This window comes from Orbicella faveolata, unplaced genomic scaffold (genome assembly GCF_042242905.1).
Source record: "Orbicella faveolata isolate gen_17 unplaced genomic scaffold, um_ofav_v1 contig_2, whole genome shotgun sequence".
In the NCBI taxonomy this organism is placed as follows: Eukaryota; Metazoa; Cnidaria; class Anthozoa; order Scleractinia; family Merulinidae; genus Orbicella; species Orbicella faveolata.
In genome coordinates this window covers 11,343,336-11,365,140 of record NW_028301547.1, presented here as the reverse complement: position 1 = coordinate 11,365,140, position 21,805 = coordinate 11,343,336, and the positions used below count along the sequence as shown (strand labels likewise).

General features: G+C 38.0%; 2 protein-coding genes across 2 annotated transcripts; one reads left to right on the top strand and one right to left on the bottom strand.

Moving 5' to 3' along the window:
• The first annotated feature begins 442 nt into the window (after positions 1–442).
• LOC110048791 (uncharacterized) lies at positions 443–11,948 on the top strand. The gene is made up of 19 exons (XM_089289588.1): positions 443–939; positions 1,034–1,174; positions 2,551–2,581; positions 3,776–3,892; positions 4,655–4,792; positions 4,858–4,939; positions 5,293–5,358; positions 6,195–6,376; positions 6,759–6,817; positions 6,895–6,968; positions 7,049–7,159; positions 8,377–8,423; positions 8,621–8,825; positions 9,228–9,292; positions 9,594–9,638; positions 9,748–9,855; positions 10,419–10,578; positions 10,710–10,763; positions 10,962–11,948. The coding sequence occupies exons 2-19, from the start codon at positions 1,093–1,095 to the stop codon at positions 11,379–11,381; spliced, it is 2,046 nt and encodes a 681-aa protein (XP_089145714.1). The 5' UTR covers positions 443–939; positions 1,034–1,092; the 3' UTR covers positions 11,382–11,948.
• Positions 11,949–12,746: 798 nt separating this feature from the next.
• On the bottom strand, positions 12,747–21,735 carry LOC110048788 (FGFR1 oncogene partner 2 homolog). The gene is made up of 4 exons (XM_089289587.1): positions 21,539–21,735; positions 17,267–17,452; positions 16,677–16,739; positions 12,747–14,191 (listed from the first exon to the last, which is right to left on the bottom strand). The coding sequence occupies exons 1-4, from the start codon at positions 21,659–21,661 to the stop codon at positions 13,946–13,948; spliced, it is 618 nt and encodes a 205-aa protein (XP_089145713.1). The 5' UTR covers positions 21,662–21,735; the 3' UTR covers positions 12,747–13,945.
• Positions 21,736–21,805: the final 70 nt, after the last annotated feature.

Sequence of the window (21,805 nt, the reverse complement as noted above, 5' to 3'; positions counted from 1 at the left end):
CGCATTTCCGTCCGCAGGAACTTGCATTTTTATGAAAATAACACCCGGGGACTAGCTCGGGGGTATGGGCACTACTAGAATTGACTGATACATAACGGCGACCTGGTAAACAGGAAAACGGCAAAAATTGCCTATAATTTTTTTCCCGTGATCTTTAATAAACTCCAGCAAAAAAGAAGGTAAAATCTCTGATTTACAGCAAATTAAAATATTTTCAAGCAAGGGTGTATTAACGCTAAAAAAAAAGAACGGCAAAAGTTTATCTCAAGACTTTTTCTGATCTGGCACCACACGTTGGCTTGTAGGTTTTGCCTTCGTTTTCCTTTCCTCATCTTGTCTTCTCGTGATACCGTCTAATCACCGACCGGAACGATGAGTGGGAGAAAACAGGTGAAAATTGGACGGGTAGAATATACTGGAAAACTACGCATTTCCTGTTCGCGTGCATCCAGACATGAATAACCTAAACAGCTGTTTCAACGAAGTTATTTTAATATTCTATGAACAACCACAAGCTAGCTGGAAAGAATTGCTTACAAAATAATTTTTACAAAAGCTAGCAGAAAGCGAAACAGGTAACAGTTGACTACAAGTTATTCATACACAGCGCTATTTCGCTGGCGTGACCGCACTCCACCTTGAAAAAACTAAAATGAAATTAAAACGCGTGGCCAATCGAATATTTCCAGTGTTTGAAAACTGTTGCCCTGCATTGAATTGTTACTAATCGAAGTTTGTGTTTAAAAAGAGGGAACAATAATTTAAAAATATTTCTCAGATGTTTACTGTACAAATAATCACTGACGATTCGGAAGAACGTAAGTAATTTGAGGAATCCGTGGCGCCTTAGAGGTCGTGCTTGATTTCATGATGTCATTTGCATAACTTGACAGGAGATATAACACGCGAGCAACATAACGAAACATAATCGATTTACAGGTAAGCAAAACGATCAAAAAAAATACTTTTTTTATTCATCCGTCCCGTGATAATTATTTTTAGTTTGAATTCTCTTGTTTACTGTTTTCTTTAGCGAGCAAAGACAGAAAGCAAAGAAAACTACTCAAAGAAACTAATTTGACAGTAAAACACATGTTCCCGATTTTGGATTTCATCGAAGAGAATATCATTGGGGGAAACACAAGATTCAAAGGACCTTATGGAGAAAAGAAAGGTATTTGAAACTATGTACATATATACCATTTGAAGTGATTTACACGATGTCGATGCCGCAAAAGTATCATTTCGCTTCTAGCGAGGCGTTCGCCGGTGTTCGAAGCGTAACAAGGGTTTCTTGAAAGCGAAAAGCGGCGACCTTCGATTTTGCCCGATGAAATATTTTGTGGTATGTCCTTACCATGGATACATGTTGCTATATTTTCAGTTTGCGTTTTCTATTGGATATATTTTCACACTTAAAGTATAATGTGGAGTGAGAATTCACTTGCCCGGAACATCCGCCATGACTATACATTTCATTGCAAGATACCTTGACAGGTTACGGTCCACCCGTTGGTTGCACTGTAGGTCAACCGATAGCGCGGGATAACTGATCAGTTTGAGTGAGAAGGTCGACTGACAAAGTTTTGCAAGGGCATCACAACATATTAGGAATCATGTTGCTAAAACTTGTGCAAAATAACCGGGAGGACAGAGAATTACTGATATTGTGTAAAAATACATTGTTTGTACTACAATAAAGAGCACTGAAAAGAGCAGTAAAATTGTTTTGACAAAGTTTTGTCCGAGCGTAATCGGTTTTTAATTGTCTTGGAGAAAGAGGGTGAAGCCGGCTGCTCGCACACCATACAAAAAGAACAAACAGACAAAGAGTACTAATTACTGACATTCACTGAAACACTTAGATACGCGATTTCAAAACGTCCTGAGGATATTTCAAATTAAAATCAACACGATTTCTGACGTCAGATTCAAGGCAATACGGTGCGGGTGTCCGTAAACAATTTTAATTGGTGAATTTACGTCATGGCTGCAATGTGTTTTGTCACACTGTTATAGTCTTCTCTTGCACGTGGCAGCCACTGGTTAAATCTTAGGAAATCGTTCAGACGTGGAGACTTTTCATACTCTTCTGGCCTTTTAAATAGTCAGTGCTTCCGCTCGTATGTCTATGCTCTCTGTTAAATGGTAATAAAATGCTATGAAAATGTCACAACCTCGTTCCCAGGGTCTTTTCCCTGGCTTGCCCCACCCCCAAGCCAGGGAACAGACCCTGGGAACGAGGTTGAAAATGTCACTTCTAGCTTTGAAACTGTAATTTACTCCTAAATCATTCGTGTAAAAACGCCGTCAAAGTGGAGCGTTTCTTCAAAACGTGCGGTTTCATCTCTGTCACTACAGAAGGCATGCATATAATCGCATTAGAAAACGACGCAATTACAGCATCTTATTCTACTATTAATATTACGTACTCTTGAAATTGTATGGTACTTTTGGCAAAAAAAAGTGCTAGCCGCGAGAATGGAGTCGTTTTCGGTTTATCTCCTTTTGAAAGCATAAATTAATGGAGCATCTTTTGTTCTTTTGTAGTTATTTATTGTGACTACACAGCCTCTGGAAAGTAAGTGATGCCAGCTAAACAATCTTAAATAATTTATCAAGAGAGAATGAAGGGTCATGAAGAGAGTTAATCCCCCATGTAAGGTTTATTCTCAAGGTAATCCTCTCTTAAGCTATTTTTAGATATGGTACCCAGTTCTCTAGCAGAAAATGTTACCTGTAAAGGGGTGGTAAATCAGCTTTGGATGTCCACGCAAGCAAAATCCGCGTCACACGATTCAGGGGGGTAGCCAGCCATTTTTTTTTTCCATTTAAGCCCAAATTGTACATTGTAAGTCGTAGATCGAATTTTGCCAACGTCCAAGAAAAAAAAAAGAAGAAAAAGCAACAGTCAACTAAATTTTCGTGCGCAAAACTATTTCAAAGTTCTGCTTTGTTAATAACCTTTCAGCATTTTTCCATGTATAAGTCATTATTTCGTTTTTCAAAATAAAACGTTGATATAGCGGTTATTCGCTATTGAATAGTAAGAAAAAAAAATGTAGCCTTTCGGCTACTAAAAAAATTATTTACAGAAATTCTTTTTAAGCCCGTGTTTAATGGCTTAAAGGCTAGCTACGCTTCAGACTGCGATTGGATGTTAATCCACCATCCTGGGATTTCCTTGACCGGAGGTGATCTAATTAAAAACCTCTTAAATTTGGGGGATAATGCCCATAGCGGGGATTACCCCTCTTACCCATCATCCTCTCTGAGTTAACTTAAAGTATGCAATGAGGTCAGTTTAATCAGATGTTCAACGTCTATGTTTAGACATATCTTTGGCTTTGTTTTTTTCTTGGTTTAAAACTCAAAGAGAAGTCTCGGTTGTCAAACGCTATTCTGGAGAATCCTTCATATAACACAAAATAAATAAATAAATAAATAAATAAATGAATAAATGAGTAAACGATCAGAAGAGGAAGAGAGGGAGAAAAGTCGCATGATCTTTTATAATGACACTTCTCATGAAAGTACAGAAAGTAAAATCGTGGCACGTATTTTATAGGCATGCATCATTCTCCCAGCTCACGCTCCTCAATCTGTATTTTAAGAATCCATAAGAAGAACACCAGTTTCATAATGTTTCTCCTTTGTTCGTTATGGCAGTAACAGTTCAATAAAATCTCGCGGTCTGTTAGCTTAGAAATATCAGATTCAAACTGACAGGTGTTTAGTTGTTCATCTTGTTTTATCTTGCATTCCTCTTCAACAGACCTCTCAAGTTCATCGAGAACTACATCCGGGACTACGTATACCCCTTTTACGCCAACACTCATACAACGACTAGTGTGACGTCACGACAGACGACGAGATTTAGACAAGAGGCACGGTAAGACATTACATCTAGATTACAGGCAAACTTAAATTCAAGTCGAGTAATGTATGTTATGCATCATATTATATGACTAGCTCCATGAACATGCAAGATGTACCAAATCCTGCGCTGTGATTGGCTAGCCGAGCAGGCAAGATGACGCTATCTCACCCGCCCGGGATTTCGCGCTGTGTCCCGACAAAACTTTTTCCCCTTAGTCGCGGCAGGTTCATCAAAGTCCATGTAATATCCGTTATTGACCAGGCTCGTTCGGTCAAGATGGCTGGTTATTGGGCTCTTCTCTTTTTGCCTGTTTATGGACCTCGACTCCGTCTTGGTCCATAAACACGCAAAAAAAAAGAACTTGGCCAATATCCAGCCATCTTGACCTCACGCTTGGTCTGAACTGTAAGGACTTGTCCAAGTTGCAGTGAACACAGGTCCCCGTACCTCTAGCAACGCAGCTGATATTGATCCAAGGTCAAATTATGCACGTATCACACGTGTCACACTAATGGCAAATGCTTCAAATGCGAGCACTTGAAAAAAAATCTTCGTTGTGGTCTTTTTAACCATTCTCCTTCGCAGTCGATCATTGTTTAGGGTCGTCACGCAACGTCTTTGGGGAAGGAAAGTTGCGTGACGATCCCAAACGAGGGCTGGGAATAGGAGTAGAGTTTAAGATTCTCAAACGGCAAAACTCTGGACAAGTTTATTCAGTGCTAAAACATTGAACTATTGGTCGTGAAACTGTTCTTATTTTCTTCGTCACTGCAGTACTATCATCAAAAAATGTGTCAATGCTACAAACGAAGATGTTGTAGTGTTTACAGGAAGTGGAACAACAAGTGCTATTCACAAGTTAATTCACGCTCTGCAACTGGAGGAAAGGAAGCACGAGAGACATCTAAGCATGTTATCATCATTGAACTTGAGCCACAGGCAAATTTGATATAGGGTAAGCCGGCCGATATAAAAAGTTTTCCATTCTTTCAGGTTGTGTTTGTCGGCCCTTTTGAACATCACTCAAATATTTTGCCGTGGAAGGAAACTGGAGCCAAGGTAAGGCTAGTTTTAATAAAAACGTAGCAAGCCATTTGCGATATTAATTTTTCCTTTGAACTCTTTTCTTTTCAATTTAGGGGCTGGTAATGGTAAATAATAAACACAAACTGTACATTCAATTTAAATAATTATTAACCGCCTCTGATAGTGATAACATTTGCTACTCAATAATGGTAAGCATTTGACCACTTTTTGCAACTGAAAAACTTAATTCAGCAGGTTTTGTAGCCAGATACAGGGACATAAAATGTTATGATTTTTGGCAAAAAGAAGTTTCAGTAGGTAAAAGAAAATTAGTCCAGGAGTACACAAGGGTGGCAGCTTTCCTCATTCACTCTCAATCTCTACAGATTGTGCGAATAAATGACAATGAAGAAGGAACAGTGGATATGGACATGCTTGAGGAAAATTTAAAGGTAATTCAAGGTTGATAAGAAATAACACGCAAACTGCGGTGATAAACATGACAATAAAACGCATGTTAGAAAACAAAGTTCATTTACTTGTCGTTTCGTATGTTTCAACATACATCTTCAGACGTTACCGTTAGGAATAGAAGTAACAACTAAATTTCAATTAGGGTTAGGGTTTAGGGTTATGGTTAGGGTTAGGGTTATGTTTATCCCCGCAGTTTGCGTGTTATTTCTTATCAAGCTACGATGGCCAAAGAAAACGAGTAATTTAAGATTGTTCTTGCCGGAATTGTATAACACAGAGGATGCAGTGGATTTTTGTTGAAAGCCGAAAAAGTTAAAATTCATAACAGAAAGACACGATGTGCCGCTGGATAATTGCAACCAAACTGTCCATTGATTTTCAGCCTCCCTTTGTGGAAACCATTCTTAGTTAGTTACTGCGCATGAGTCCTCCTTAATCCGCCATGTTTAAAATCCCTCTCTTTCTCTAGCTACTCGATATCTATTGTTTGATAGATATAGATTAGCTCAATTAATCAGATTACAGTGCTTGCATAGAAACACAAATTGGCCTCTCCTTTTAAAATTAGTTTACCACAGACACCTAATAGTTCCTCTGTTTAGTGGTAACAATGTATCCATTTGCATGTTATGCGATAACGTACATTCCTCCTCGCAGCTGATATTCAACATACTGTACACAGGTCAGCGACCGCTCAATGACTGTTTATTGCGTTAGCAATTTTTAAAACGTGATTAGGACGCGGTATAATTGGTATAAAATAGATATCTGTTTTCTCGGATCAATTTTTAACACATTTTTGTTCTTGTTGTAGAAATACCGTTTAGCAGAGTACAACATGTACGTGGCGTTTTCAGCAGCTTCAAATGTGACTGGAATCCTGACAGACACTGTGGCTGTAGCTGAACTGTGTCACAAATATGGCGCCTTATCGTTCTGGGATTATGCCTCAGCCGGTCCGTACCTCAACATCGACGTGAACCCAACACAGAATGGGTGAGGAGAAATGTTGTTTCTTTATGCAAAAGCTACACAGATAACGCCGTTAAACTCAGCTGTGAAATCACCCACTTTGCTCCAATATACGGCAAACTTCTATTAAGTGACCGGTCTCAGCGTTGTATTGGCCAGTTTTCAGGATCCCAGAAATATAGTCAGTTTGACACTGGACAAGGTCTGCGAACATTTTGCATCATTATTTGGTCTCTCGCACATGCACGCGCACTTGGACGCGCACGCGCACTTGGACGCGCACGCGCACGCGCACTCGGACGTGCACGCGCACGAAATCTCCTGATAAACATAATATCAAACCTATTATCGTTATCAGAGATCAGATTACTTGTCATTTTGATGTTATCCTTATTATATGTCGCAGGTATAAGGATGCAATTTTTCTTTCTCCTCACAAGTTCGTTGGAGGGACTGGCACTTCGGGTAAGTTTATGCTAATTAAAAGGTTGTTTAACTGCAATCACGTAATTTATACTAAACACTGCTTCTTCGCCTTTCAGGCTTGCTTATCGCTAAGAAAAGTGTGTTCAAGAACCCAGTCCCTGGCGGCTGTGGAGGCGGAACAGTGTTATTTGTAAGTTTACGTTTTTTTGATTGGCACGATGACTGAAAAGTGTGCTTTCTAATCAAACGTTTTTCTCTCTCTCTTATCAGGTGACACGTGACACGCATTTATATTTAAAAGACATTGAAGAAAGAGAAGAAGGTGGAACACCAGCTATTGTGGAGTCAATACGGGCTGGTATGGTCTTCCAACTTAAACAGGTAAGTTATGGCTGTATAGTTTAGTCAACACAGCATTACGACTCAGTAAATCTAGCTACTTTATACTCTCACCCCGTTTACTTTCCTGATTTTTTTTATGATGACAAACTTAATTCTTTTCTTAATTTATAAATAAGACCAAAACAAATCTATAAAGCGTAGTTGTTCCATATTTCGATTTATGTTCATTGGTTTATTCTAATAGTCAATTTTAATCTTATTTAGAGGGGTAAGTTTCTAAAAGAAACTGTGGTTGTGCGTCGGTGAGGAGTACAGTAATAGCCCACGTATAAGAACCTGAATTTTTCAGTTTAGCCTAAATAGGTTCTTACATAAATGGTACTTAAAGCATATTTAGGCTACCAAGGTTCTTAAAATAGTTTCTTATATTTTCATATGAATTTCATCTGAATACACTATATATATTAGAAATATCATCTCATAATACAGTATAAATCATTTATTTGTACCATAGAGCAATGCCTATAGGCAGTTCAGTGCAGGTACAGTATATGTCCTTAACAAAACATAACAAAGAAACTCATGTTGAGAAGCTGAGGCATTGCCCATTGGGAGCTTACGTTGTTTTGATATTTTGCAATTATTTATTTCATTGGGATATATTTGATATTTTACATTTAATATTTTGTGATTCTCACAGAGTTGGAGATGGTCAGAAAGCTTTCTTTGATACTGTAGTAGAGTACAGTACTTGCAAATACTTGGGGAATTATTTGAATGGCAAACACAATAGACATACAACATGGCACTTAAGCTTGAAAGAAAAAAAAAGTTATGTCAAGTTACTTTTAAATAGATGATGATCGTAATTCGGCAGTTTCTACCTAATTAAATACACTTTTACAGCAACCCCACTGACAAGAACCTAACTTAAAATGTTAGCCTTAATAGGTTCTTATGTGGAGGGGGCTTAAAATGAAAATTTTAGCCTAACAGGTTATTAAAACCGAGGTTCTTATACGTGGGCTATTACTGTATAACAAGATAATTTGGTTTTATCGACTGGAGTGGGTTGATAATGTGAATTGGCCACCGTAAAGAGATTGGAAAGCTGACGTTTCGAACTTTAGCCCTTCGTCGGAGCGAATCCGACGAAGGGCTAACGCTCGAAACGTCAGCTTTCCAATCTCTTTACGGTGGCCAATTCACATTATCAACCCAGTTGATGAAACCATATTGTCTATAATCTTATTTAGTCTGTTGGAACGACAAACATCGAAGAAAGGGAAAAACAACTTTGCAAGTAAGTTCTCTTTTTATATTATGTTGTTAAAGATGGCTCGTGAACTGTTTTAGTGATTCTTCAATACGTTTATAATATAAGTCTGCACATTCGCTTTATAAAGTTGGCGAAACAATCTGAATCATTACAGTAGTTGACCTCGTGCCATCTTCAGATGTAATCATGTTTATATTTCTTATTATATTTGTTCTTGTTAGGAAAGCGTTTGAAGCTTTAGGTGAAAACCCAAACATTGCTATACTAGGAAATGACACCGCTAGTCGGCTACCTATTTTTTCCATAATCATCTACCATCAGGACAGCGGTAAACTTGTGCATCATAACTTTGTTTCTGTCCTTCTGAATGATCTCTATGGCATCCAGGCTCGTGGAGGATGCGCATGCGCAGGACCTTACGCACAGGTAAGCCTTACTTTGCTTAGCAACCTCCGCTACCTACGACTTCCGTGTATACGTTAAAAATGAAGCGCTAAATAATTATAGAATGGAAGGAAGAAGGAGAAATAAGCGACAGAAGCCTAAGAATCGTGTTATATTCTACCCTGGGTATTACTATTAATGATATTGTGATATGTTATGGGGAATCACTTTGGCTTGGGACAAGCCCAAGACCAGGCAAGATAGAAGTTAGATCAAGCCTTGGGTCGCCAACCTCTTCGCTTCTCTTCTGATTCCGGCTCTTGATTTCACCCAGAATGTCCAGGGCTCGGTCACCGCTGACCGGAAACGCGCGTGCTCTGGGGATGAGATTGTGGAGAGCTTGTTCTGTTATATTTCATTTACTCTGTTTCTTAATTTTTCCAGGATCTGCTTGGTCTTAATGAATCAATGGCCAGAAAATTCACGTGGTTCCTCGAAAAGCATGAAAAGTAAGCAAATTTACACACATTATATTTATTAAGATTTCATGAAGCGCCTAAACTTCCATTAGTTCTGGGTATCTTTGAGGGGCAACGCTAGTTAATGTTAGAATGAAACTTGTTTAAGGCGAGTTTAAGGCGAGTTTAAGGGTGCGTAGATTCCGCTTTACAGATAGCAAGAGACCGATCTGGTTAAAATGCGTTGATTGCACTCTAGCATGCATTGATTCGAGTTGTGTGCAAGTCTAATCAAACGTATCTATTATTGTATGAGTGATCTAACAGTGTTCTTATTTGATCTTTGCTTTAGTGAAAGTGTGGGAGGATTATTAAAGGAACCATTAGAAATAATGAAGTAAGTTGAGTCTTATCATTGTATAGGTTTTAATTCCACTGACCTACCGCGTCTATGATTTGTCTGCTTTATCAGATATAAAACATTTCTAATTCTCCTTTCCGTTCAGACCTGGCTTTGCTCGAGTCGGTCTTCCTTACTTCATGAACGACAAACCAGTGGATTTTGTACTAAATGCTGTCAACATGGTAGCTACGCATGGATGGAAACTGTTACCGCAGGTCAGTCAGACCTTTACTGCAAAGACAATGCTGGGCTTGCTTGAGCGATGAAAAGATCGTCAGTCATCACAAATTGGTTTATTTTAGGCAAAGGGTGTTTGAATGATCAAGTCGAAAAAGGATATCATTGAAAAGTTGAGCCCAAGGAAACCATAAATCAAGCACAAGATTTGCAAGGACTATTACTGTTTGATGAAACAGTGACATCATCTTGCTATTATTCAGTGCACATTTATGATATATTTTTTTTCTTCATCGGTTTCAGTTTAATTTGTATCGTGTTTAAAAACTAAAATTGTAACATCTGGCTCTTTGCGCTTTATGAAAAACAACAACAACAAAACCTGAAACACTTGTGCTTGCCTGGACTCATTCGTTCGTTCTTGTAAACTTTCGTTCATACCGCTTTTGCCCGTTTGACTTACTCCTGACACGGCTGTCTCCCCCCCTGGGTCTCCGAGGTGGCTGTCATAGTGCGCCACATTTTGATTTAGTATAACTACGTCTTTTGTCTGGGTGTCAAGGCTGTCTAACAAATGATTTATTTCGTTGTTTTATTACAATACCACTTTGATCCACACACGGGTGCTTGGGAACATAAACAGTTTAAAAAGGACCGTGGAGAAACCTTGTTTAGCTTACATGACCTAAGCTATGATGAGACTGGAATGACCGTTAACACGAAAGAAGTATGCAAGGATTACGAAGGGACGCTTGATGTAAGCAATAGTTAAAGTTCCAATTACAAGAGCAAGCTACTTACCAGAACAAATCAAACTTCCCATACCATTAGCTGTTGTTCATTTAAAATGTACCATTTTCAAGCTGGAGCTTTTTCTTGCCATTTTAGGATATTGCTGAGGCAGCCAAGCGAGTTTTCAACGAGGCAGTTGATGTAAACAAGGTAGGTAATTATAAGAATAAAACTATTAAATAAATCATGGGTGGAGTATTTTCCAGTTATGATAGGGACGGCAAACGTTAAGTCGAAAGTCTTCATTTGAGGAGAATAAGTAAACACAATCTACCAATAGGTCCATATTTGACCTTATTTTTTGGATTGATTGAACGTACTGAGACGAAATATTTCATGTCTCCACAGGAAATATCCACTATAAAAGAAGAAGTAATCGAGTTTACGGACGACAGAAACCAGTTAGTCTGGTTTCTGCAGCCAAATGAAGCGCAGTTTTACTTAGCGGCAGAGACATTGAAATATAAGCCTAAACCATTTGGAAGGAACAAGTCTCCGTTTACACCAAAGCATGGCCATTCACCTCGGGTATCACCGCAAATATCTCCAGCTGGATCAGATCCAGATTTACACATGAATGGTCACGTGGATGGTCACGTGGAAAGTCCGTCTGATGATTCTGAAGACGTTACACAGAAGCACACGTTACTCCAAGCTCGTGAGGACTGGGATCCTAAGGATTCTCATAAAAAGGTCGCTGGTGGAAAAAAGAAAAGGGACGTCATTGAAAAAATCAAACGTGCTTTATGTCATGTACCTCGACACTAAACTTTTAAAGAAATCTTCAGCGAAGGATTAAGTTTTTAATAGTATCCGAAGTGTAGGAATTGCTTCTTGTTATTCAGAATTTCCTCTGGATTGGTAATGTTCGTCATGAGGGTCATAATCAGTGGAAATAATGAATAATGACAGATTCAGTCCGACTGAAAGTTTCTTTGACAAAATTTTAATATTTAAATAAATTTATATTTATATATTTATTTCTCAACCGCGTTATAATAAATGGACGTTCATAAGAACGTTTTTTACTTAGAGTGTGAGCAAGAAATAGTGGTGTGCAAAATAAGTTTCACCTGTCGATGTGTGTAGAGTTTTATTCCTATTTTTCAGTTTGTACTTCAAGTTTGTAAGGTTATCTAAAGTGGCATTCGAATACTGATTCAAAAATGTTTTCTCCTTCTTCCAAACTGTGTGGTCTTTTGTTATGTAGTTTTTTGAACCAACAGAAACAGATTATTTCACGGTGGTGAGCTCACTATGACGGACTCACCAATGAACTTTTTACATTTGTTTGTATTATAGTTCGTCTTTAAATAAGATACTTGAAAGGCAACATACTGAGCTTATTGTCGCCGTATTACGTTGTAATACTTGACGGTTTCTGAACGCAGCTCAAAGTATAGGCGTTTATTCATTCGCGGAATAAGCAGAAAAGCACTCCGCCCTTCACCTCACTTCACTCGCCCCAGTTCTTCTTGTTATTATGCAACTGATAGAAATATATGGAACGAATTTACCACAGGTTATTGCGCAGATTTCGCGCCTCGTCCCCAGCCGGAGCTCCCGCGTTTTCCTTCAGCGGTGAACGAATGCCCAACGCTCTGGGCGAAAGCATACAATCCTAGTTCCGGTTCGTTTGTACCCTTGAATTCCAGGTGCGCCTAAGTTCGACAATGGCTTCTCCTCACATGCGTAGAAGGGGAGTGAACGCTGTGATAGATGCTGGCTCGCCTTCCAAACGATTTTGACCTCGTATTCTTTAGTCTTAAATAGGGTAGGGGTTTTGGGAAGCGGGCCGCACACCCCCACCCGACTGTTCTGGGAGTACCCCTCCCCGGGCCAGATATAAACGTACTACCATGCGGAAGAGTAGCCCAGGGTTTTTACGTCAGGCTTTGGCATGTCGTTTCGGTCACACTCGCTTCTTTCTAAAGAGAGGGGGAAACTATTTAGCTGTCATTTATCTACCGTGTAAGAAATATTTGCACAAATCTTATTTGAACGCCAATTAAAACAGTTGTGGAATCTCTTTGTTAGTGTACTAGTTCCACTCAAAAATACGCGTGAGCCCAAATGCCAGAAAGTTGTTCATCCAGTGGGGCACAAAATGGATACAGGCTTTTGAAGCACAAGTAAAAATAAATATTTCTTTAATCGTCAACGTTTCAAAATGCAGTTAGTGTAGAAGGTTCAGGTACTGTTGGCAGCCGGTCTTGCTTTTCTTCTCCTGAGGGCCCCACCCATGTCTTGTCCCAATCCCTTTTCGTCCAAAGGGTCTCGCCTCATTCTCCCAGGCTGATTGCGAGAAAAAAAGAGCGCCAGCGACCTACTTAAGTTCAAAGATATCAATAAAATGACCATGAGTTCAGCCATATGAATATCTGAATAATTCTCCTACTGTAATTATGGATATAAGAGCAGCTAAGAGCTGTGTAATTTTGATGTCTGCCTTGTCTACCCACAGACTCTCTGTTTTGTCTTGAGTTCATTGACATAAAAAATAACTTGCACGAAAAAAGTCTGTTGAGACTAATGCCCACCTTGCATTGGGGCATACAATAAATTATTACAAATTTGTTATACATAAATGAGTGATATTCATTGGAGGCAGCCAATCAAATTACGCTTATTACACTGGGTACCAAAGATACTTATCATGCAATTTCATGGAAACTGCCAGTTCTTTCATCTCATCTCATCTTATTCTTTCATAATGCATCTTGTTGTAAGTTATGAAAATTTCTCAAGTGTCCCTGACCACAAAATTGCTATGTATTGTCCCCTTTTATACTTAAATCAAAAGTTTACATCACCTCCATGATAGATCTTCTTACACTGTAGTTCATTACTAATGTTTGGTGTTTTTTCTACCTTAGAAAACTGATAATTTGAGGTTTCTTTCAATTTGAAATTTATTTGTTTATGTAATTTCAAAGCAATTTTGTACTTGAGAAAAAAAAGTTAAATATTATGATAAGCTCCCTTAAGAGGTAACATTAGCGAGCAAAAACTGCCCATAACCTGTCACTGCATTCCAATTTGTCCCAAGACATTAAACTTTAGAAGGCAACAAACAATTATAACTTAACAGTGCTTTTACGCAGGGTCAACCTTTGACGTGAGTACACCACAAGATGAACATGACCAAGTTTGTTCACTTTAACTTGAAGTTGATTGGACAGCAGTTTCTTGGATTGCATTATGTACATACATTTATATGCACTAATTTGAAGACAGTTCATGATTTGGAAAGTCAAAATTATGTGAGACAGCATACAGTGAACACCGTTTTTCAGATGAAGTGTGACCATCTTGCATCGTAAACAAATAATTTATTCTTTAGGAGTTGATGTACATGTACTGTCAGGTTCGTTCTTAGGTGAAGCCTCCTCTTCACTAGTTGCTGTTGCAGGGAATGGTATTCCACTTATCTTTAACAGTTCTCTAAGGCCTTTGTTTTCTGACTCAATGGAAGCCATTTTCTCTTGCTCCTGTTGAATGGCTTCATCATCTATGTAGATTGCTTGTGCCATAACAGCTGCCATTTCACAGATTTGCTCAGTTTTAGCTTGTAATTCCTAAATGAATGGACGGAAATAAGAGCTTAAATTAGACAAATGAAATGTTCAAAGTCTGGTGGAAGATGACCGACTTCAAGCTATAAACTGTACAGAATAGACATGTGAGTATCTCAGTTAGTCATGCTTTCTGTTTCCGTCTTTTGCAATCATGTACCCTACAACCTCTCTGTGTGGGACCCATGCTGTCCTCTGTGTATTTTTAAAGATCTAAACTACTGTACATAAAAAAATCAAGAAAAAAATTACCAGTAATACACTGTAAACTGCTAAAAATCAAATGATAAACTAACTTAATCAAAATAAGCTCTAGTACCAGCAGCTACAGTGCAGCTCAGATATAAGCGAACTACGCATACGCGTTATCATACGAGCGTATTTTGCGTATACGCGTATGTCAATACGCGCACATATACGCGTATATACGCGCGTCTTTGTTATGCATTCCCACAAGTTTCTTTATGTGAAGCATTGTTAGTCAAACAAAGGACATTATATTTCTTGAGAATGAAAATGGCTTCAAAGCGAAATTTGCATATTGTTAAAACGTCATGCCGATCAATAAAAGCTATCATATTTCGATCACTTCGCAAATTCACCGACAAACTACGGTTTGTCGACACTTGATCTTAAGCTACTAAAAATGGGAAAAAAATTGATACAGTCGCTTGAACTCCCTATTTTAACACGTGAACTTTATGTTCTTACAAGTAAAGATCTGTGTTTCGGCACGTGTCGGCAAGTCGTTTGCGAAATGTTTATTGTCTGAATTAGCGTTCTGAAGATCCTAGTCGAAAAAATGATATCTCCGGTTATATTTGACACAGATCATGCATTCAAATGGTAAAATACTCTTTCCTTGACGAAAAAATTGTGTATCAAAGTTTCTATGATGCGCCGCTCACGTTTAGTTATTTTTTCTTCAAGGAAAAGTTGTGTGTTTCGGCATGCGTCGGCAAGTTGTTTGCGAAGCGCTTATTGTCTGAAGATCCTCGTTGAAAAAATGATATCTCCGGTTTCATTTGACACAAATCGTTCATTCAAAGGGTAAAATGCTCTTCCCTTTACCAAAGAATTGTTTATCAAGGTTTCTATGGCACGCTGCTCAAGTTTAGTTATTTTTACGTCGGGAAAAGGTTCTGTGTTTTCGGCAGGCGTCGTCAGGTCGTTTCCGAGATGTTTATTGTCTGAAGCGTTCCGAAGACATTGTCGAAAAAATGATATCTCCGGTTATATTTGACACAAACCGTTCATTCAAACAGTAAAATGCTCTTTCTTTAGCCAAAGAAATGTTTATCAAAGTTTCTATGGGGCGCTGCTCACGTTTAATTATATTTTTCTTCAAGGAAAAGTTCTGTGTTTAGCCATGCGTCGGCAAGTCGCTTGCGAGATGTTTACTGTTTGAAGCTTTCCGAAGACCTTGTCGAAAAAATGATATCTCCGGTTCTATTTGACACAAATCGTTCATTCAAACGGTAAAATGCTCTTTCTTTAGCCAAAGAAATGTTTATCAAAGTTTCTGTGGCGCGCTGCTCACGTTTAGTTATTTTTTCCTCAAGTAACAGTTCTGTGTTTCGGCATGCGTCGGCAAGTCGCTTGCGAGATGTTTATTGTTTGAAGCGTTCCGACCTTGTCGAGAAAGTGATATCTCCGGTATCTGACACAAACCGTTCATTCAAATAGTAAATTACTCTCTTCCTGACAAAAGAATTGTTTATCGAAGATTCCATGGTGCGCCCCTCACATTTTGTTATTTTTAATTTCTTCGAGGAAAAGTTGTGTGTTTCGGCACACGTTTCCAAGTCGCTTGCTTGGACCGTGTTCAGACTTTGTTTCGAGAAGATATTATCTTTCGGTTGTGATGTTTGCTCCATGAAGATGGGATTGTTGAAGCGTGTATCCCCGGTTCTATTTGACAAAAAAAAAAATAGTAAATTTTTGATTTAACGACAAAATACTCTCTCTTTTAATCAATATTCAGTCAGTTAATTTTCAGTCAAGTGCCCAATTGCAAAATGTTAGTTTCAGCTAACATTTTGCTTAGTCTGTAGGCATACGCGCGTATACTGTCTACGCGTATTCAAAATAAAGAAAACTCTTTCTCGCTCTGTGGCAAGCTGTCAAGCCATTGAAAACAACAATGACCTGATAAGAAAAGAAGAAACAATAGGTTAGCTCATACATACTAATCAGGCATACGCGTATATGCTGTATATGCTGTATACGCGTATGTGCGTATATGCATACGCGTATGTGCGTATATCCATACGCGTATACGCGTATTGGGCTGACGCGCATTACGCGTATATTTTGGTTCGGATATATCTGAGCTGCACTGTAAACATACACATCGTGGAAAGACTACATGTACTATTAGTACATGCACCACAAATATTTTTTACAATAAACAGAATTTACAGTATGCAAAAACAAATACATTAGTATTTTGTATAATGCTACATGCATGTAAGTGAAAGTAGAATACCTTGTAATTATTTAACTTCATGCAACTTGCATCAAGTCTATTTGCTTTGATCAGTCCAAAAACCTACAAATAAAAATTAATGAACATAATTCCAACAAAGAGTACATAATCATTTTACTACATGCACTTCAAGTAAAAATCATATGAAGGTACACGTATAAGGTACCTTTATTACACATAATCTTAATATTTTATCATTGCTATTATTTTAGTATTCCACATCTGATGCAAACTACAAATCTAACCCAGTCCAAATTTGACACAATGCTTTACATTCTATGGCATTGGAAGATAGTGCAGACAATAGTCACAATGCATTCCATTTTACAAAATGTCTGCAAAATAAGACTTGTTTGTATCTTTTTTTCAGCAAAGCCACAATTGGAACTCATCAATTCATGCTAGATCCATTTTAATTTGTAGTCTGGTTATGTTTCTCCCCATAAGACAAAGAGTACATGTACATAAATAATGACACTGAGTGTAAAACTGGCACACACTATCCACTATGCCCTGCAGAGTGCAAGCATAATTATTATCATTTTGTGCCTCTGGTTGAGTCCCATTTCAGGATTATAAAATGCTCTGACCTGTTCTCTATATTTGGCCATGATGAGTTCCAGAGCAGATTGATATTCAGCCACTGAAGTCTGAAGTTCAATGTTTTCCTGTTGTAATTCCCGTATACGAGCATTCTCTTCCTGGCTTCCTAAGATAAGTGTGCTGCGAGGCCTACGATTTGCCACCTCATTAAGGTCTCTCACAACATCATGATACTGTCAGGCAGAAAGGAAATGTAATCATCTTATAACTTATTCACTAAACAGTAGGACCAAAATTTTTCTGGTGTACAAATTTCAAACATCAATAAAATTTAACTACTCAATTGACTGAGAACAGAACTTTATGCATGGGTATTTGTTCATGTTTGCTCTTGGAAATCTGTAGGTTTTGAGGATCAGTCAGTGTCTACGGGTAAGTACTTGACAGTGGACATTTTTGAAGCCAGATAGAGGAGATTGAATTTACTGTGCATCATAAATTTGAACATATGGTTGGCCTTTTTAGTTCCGGCATAGTCAATCGAAAAAAACCGAAGGTATAATGAATCTAACTCAATCGCCTCCAGTTGTTTGATTGATTGCTGATTAGTTCGATAACTGAACGTAATTGAACTGGACAGTTCTGGGTGAGTATGATTTCCAAACTCAGGAGTTTGATTATTGAACCACCTGGAAAAATCAGATCAATTGAACAAAACTGGTAATAAAAATATCAGTAGACACTGTGGTCTTACTAGAATGGAGTTCTCTACTATAACTATGTGATCCAAGTGTGAAGAATATATTAATTAATTAATTAATTTATTAATTAATTAATTTATTTATTTACCATGTAAATCCAAATTCAATTCTGAAAATAGCTAGTAAATTGATAGATCTAATAAATTGCAAACATGTAACTAACAAATTGTAAAAATAGCTTCTTTGATTGACTCAAGCGATTCTGCCAATGCTTCATGACTGGGCAATCTGTTCTACTCCTATAGAGTTCTTGGCAAGAGCTTACAAAAATCACGCTTAACAATGGGTTCTCTAAAAGCATGTCCAGATGAGGATATAAATACCGTATTTTACCGTGTATAAGTCGACCTTTCAAGACCTAAAAATCAGTCCGAAAATTCGCCCTCAACTTATACATGGGTAAAAGACTTGATATCCAAGCACAAGTTAACTAATTAGCATAATAATTGTCTTTCTATTTTAACAAACAGCATAAACGGCAGCACAGCTTACAACATACATTCGCTTAGCGATCTGTTTCTCTGTATCAGAGCTTCAAGTTTAAATTCATCAATATTTATCTGCCAAATGTTAACCTGAATGTTGTAGATACTCACTGGCTCAATTTTGTCATAAAGAACTGATATTCTTGCTGTAAGTAAAGCTGTAAAGCCGCTCGGAGAAAACATCTTTCGCGTTTCGAACTTCTCTGCTTAGTAACCTGGCAGGATACAGTCTCGACCGATTTCAAGGCTTGGCTATCAAGTACCATAATGCACGCTTTGCACTTTGTTTATCGAGTCATTTTGAAAGAGTCCTGGGGTGGGTTGTTCAAAGCCTGATTAAGCTAACCCAGGATTAGCGAGAATTTTGACTTAGTTTTTGTAACTCTTCGGTGAGGTTTTCTGTTTATATTATTTGTCCATTAGTGTTGAATTTGAATAATCTCAAACTATAGAAAACATTCATAGTGTAAAACATTTATATCCAAGGAAAATTTATCCTTCGGTTAACTTTTAATCCTAGGTTAGCATTAACTGGCTATCAAACAACCCGGTCCTGAGCTTCTTTGGTGTTTTCCCTGTCTTCTAAAGCCACTTTGTATCTCTACACACTTAAAAAGGTTCGTTTGAAATCATCATGTTTGATTTTGTGAGCATTTTACAAAAATTATCGTCAAAAAGCCTACATACACATGTGTTGCTAAACTGGGTAAAATGCTCTTGTACATGCCATAATAAGCTTGGCAAAACTTCATGTTGAAACTTGCTGTGATTTGTTCACATATCCGCAGTAGCTGAAAGAAAATTCTAAGAAATACAAGAAGAGCTTTCCAAGAAATTCTTACCTGGAAATTAAGAAAATCTTGTTTTTGGCCTCAAAAATTGGGGGTCGACTTATACATGGGATTGACTATTACATGGGTAAATACAGGTAGATTTCAATGTAGTCAACAGTCTATTGTTACAATGTGCGGGATAATATTGATCAGGGATATTCTCTTATTAGTAAAACTGAGGCCCATTAACACAGGCGATCTTTGATGCGACTTGAAGCTCACACAAACTTATTTGACAGTAATGCCCTGTTCGAAAGTGAAGGAAGGATCGATCAATCTAGAGTTTGATTATGTTAGACTGCCAAAGCCAATCCAAATCAATCCAATGATTGGAGTTTGATTTAGTGCGATTGAACAATTGTTCAATGTGTGGTTCCAGAAAATATCTATACCCCCCATGGCAGGTCACAGAAATTCTGAGGGGTAGGGGGGACTGAAAGAGATAGATTTCCGAAGGGGAAGGGGCTACTCAAAGAGTTTTCTTTCCAGTGGGTGTGAAACACGATTGAATGAACACTACCATACGTTCCCAATTGATTCAGGCAACCAAGCCAACAGAAATGTTCATCCGTTGAAATAAATGTTAGATTCTTTGCACACATGTATATTTTCCATTTTTCTTCCGATGTCATACGACAGATGGCAATCCTGAGTATCGTGTTTGTTGGACATCAAATTGAACAAAATGCCGGCCGACGAAGAGGTGCAACAATACATGAACAATGAAGTTGATGATATTTTATACTTTGAAGATTGCGCTGTATTTAGCTTGAATGCAGCTCAGATGCTCTTTCCAGCATTAATCATGCTGTCAATTAAATGAGATTTGTACTTTGTTTATTTCGTTTGATACTCGTACAAAATTAATTCCTGTTTCGGAATTGCCGTAACTAGGTTGGCACATATTTTCATCATTATCTGTGTAGCTAACAGTTTGCTTCAAGTAAGCAAAGTTGATTCAAAGCCATTTGTCTTGAACTACATGTAAACGTGGACAGCGAGGAGCGTTGTAATTGGAACGGTAGATGAGATTTCAGTCGGTCGTTTATAGACTGACTGAACAATGCGTGTTTCACGTATGAAATGTACGCCAATTCAAAAAACTAAGGCACACAATGAATTTACTATCATTTACAAACTAAAGAGACAAAGCATATGACTTAATTGATGTATTCCTTTGGTGAAAGAAAAAATAAAGTGACATTTGGGAAACAGCTGTTTTGAAAAAAAGTTGCATGACGACTTTTCTACGCGTGTAAAGTAATTCAATATGTTGTTTTGACCATGCATAAATTTAAACTTCAACTCGGTTATTTGAAAGAGCTCTATGTACGTTTCGAGATTCTTGTATGAAAACTTCCTTTAATGAAGAAAAAGTCAGCTGCTATGCCATTTGGGAGTGAAGTGCTTGTAAGTCAGTTGTTTATTAGTTTAAACACCGGTTCAAACATTTTAACATGACATGAAGGAACGGGCCGTGTCTGCAGTCTACCGTGAAAAAGTATGTCTGTCTACAATGTAACTATAAACAGCTGTGGCTAAATTTTATCACAATCCATGAGTAAAGTCTTGCTTTTTATGGATACGGAATTTCCGAGGGGTAGGGGGGTCCAAGTAGAAAAAGCATGGAAATTCCAGTGGGTGGGGGGAGTACTGTAAAGCCCCCTGAACGGAAAATCCTGGAGGGTGGGGCGTCAAACTGGATAAAACCCTCTGTGGGGGATATGGATATTTTCTGGAACCACACAATTTTTGATTGTACGATTGTATTCAGTTGGCAAAAAGTTTGGGTGAGTTCAATTATGTTCGATTGCCAAACCTAATAACTGAAATCAATCAAACAATTGGAGTTCGACTGAGTTCGATTACCGAATGTTCGATTGACTTAGCCAGGTTTAGTAGACCTCTTTTCCATTCTGTTACAAATCAAAGTCATAGTGATGACATTAAGAAATATAGTTAGTCTGTTCAAAATATTCAGTGCTACTCAAGTCAACCTTTTATCCTGGAAAAACACTGAACATTAATAAATGAGCTTGTTTTAGCAAAACCGTAACAAAACATGTTTCCTGCACGTGGCAGTGCTCATGTGCAGCTTACAATAATTGCAAGCTGTCGAGTTCTGTTTCTTGTCAATCACAGTGTAAAGCAATATAATTCTGACATACATGTAAAACCAAAGCTTAATATTTACAAAACTGTAAAAAAGATAATTCTAGTCCAAATTTTGACATCGTTACCTGCTTCATAGCATCCACTTTAAAGTGTAAATTGTTTGCTTGGCCAATGAGTGCATCTGACGAGGCATTATGCTCACGAAGACGAGATGCCAGGCGTTTAGCGTCTAATAACAACTGGTCCATTTCATTAACGTCGGATGTTTCAGTATCTAATCCGCCATTTTAAACTGTGGCACGAGTGCATGGGTAAAAATCAACAAACCGCTGACCCGGAATAAACAAAGCCTCTTAGGTAAAGTTTAGATACTAAAAGAAATTCGTGACGTG

What these genes read in the sequence shown, in the direction of transcription:
- LOC110048791 (XM_089289588.1), top strand. Translation starts at nt 1,093, where the DNA reads ATGTTCCCGATTTTGGATTTCATCGAAGAGAATATCATTGGGGGAAAC. An exon ending in TGCTTGAGGAAAATTTAAAG is followed by an intron (nt 5,359 to 6,194) that starts GTAATTCAAGGT and finishes TTCTTGTTGTAG; the next exon opens with AAATACCGTTTAGCAGAGTA. An exon ending in GAACCATTAGAAATAATGAA is followed by an intron (nt 9,639 to 9,747) that starts GTAAGTTGAGTC and finishes CTTTCCGTTCAG; the next exon opens with ACCTGGCTTTGCTCGAGTCG.
- LOC110048788 (XM_089289587.1), bottom strand. Translation starts at nt 21,661, where the DNA reads ATGGACCAGTTGTTATTAGACGCTAAACGCCTGGCATCTCGTCTTCGT. An exon ending in AAGTGGATGCTATGAAGCAG is followed by an intron (nt 17,453 to 21,538) that starts GTAACGATGTCA and finishes TCTGCCTGACAG; the next exon opens with TATCATGATGTTGTGAGAGA. An exon ending in TGGCCAAATATAGAGAACAG is followed by an intron (nt 16,740 to 17,266) that starts GTCAGAGCATTT and finishes TTTTATTTGTAG; the next exon opens with GTTTTTGGACTGATCAAAGC.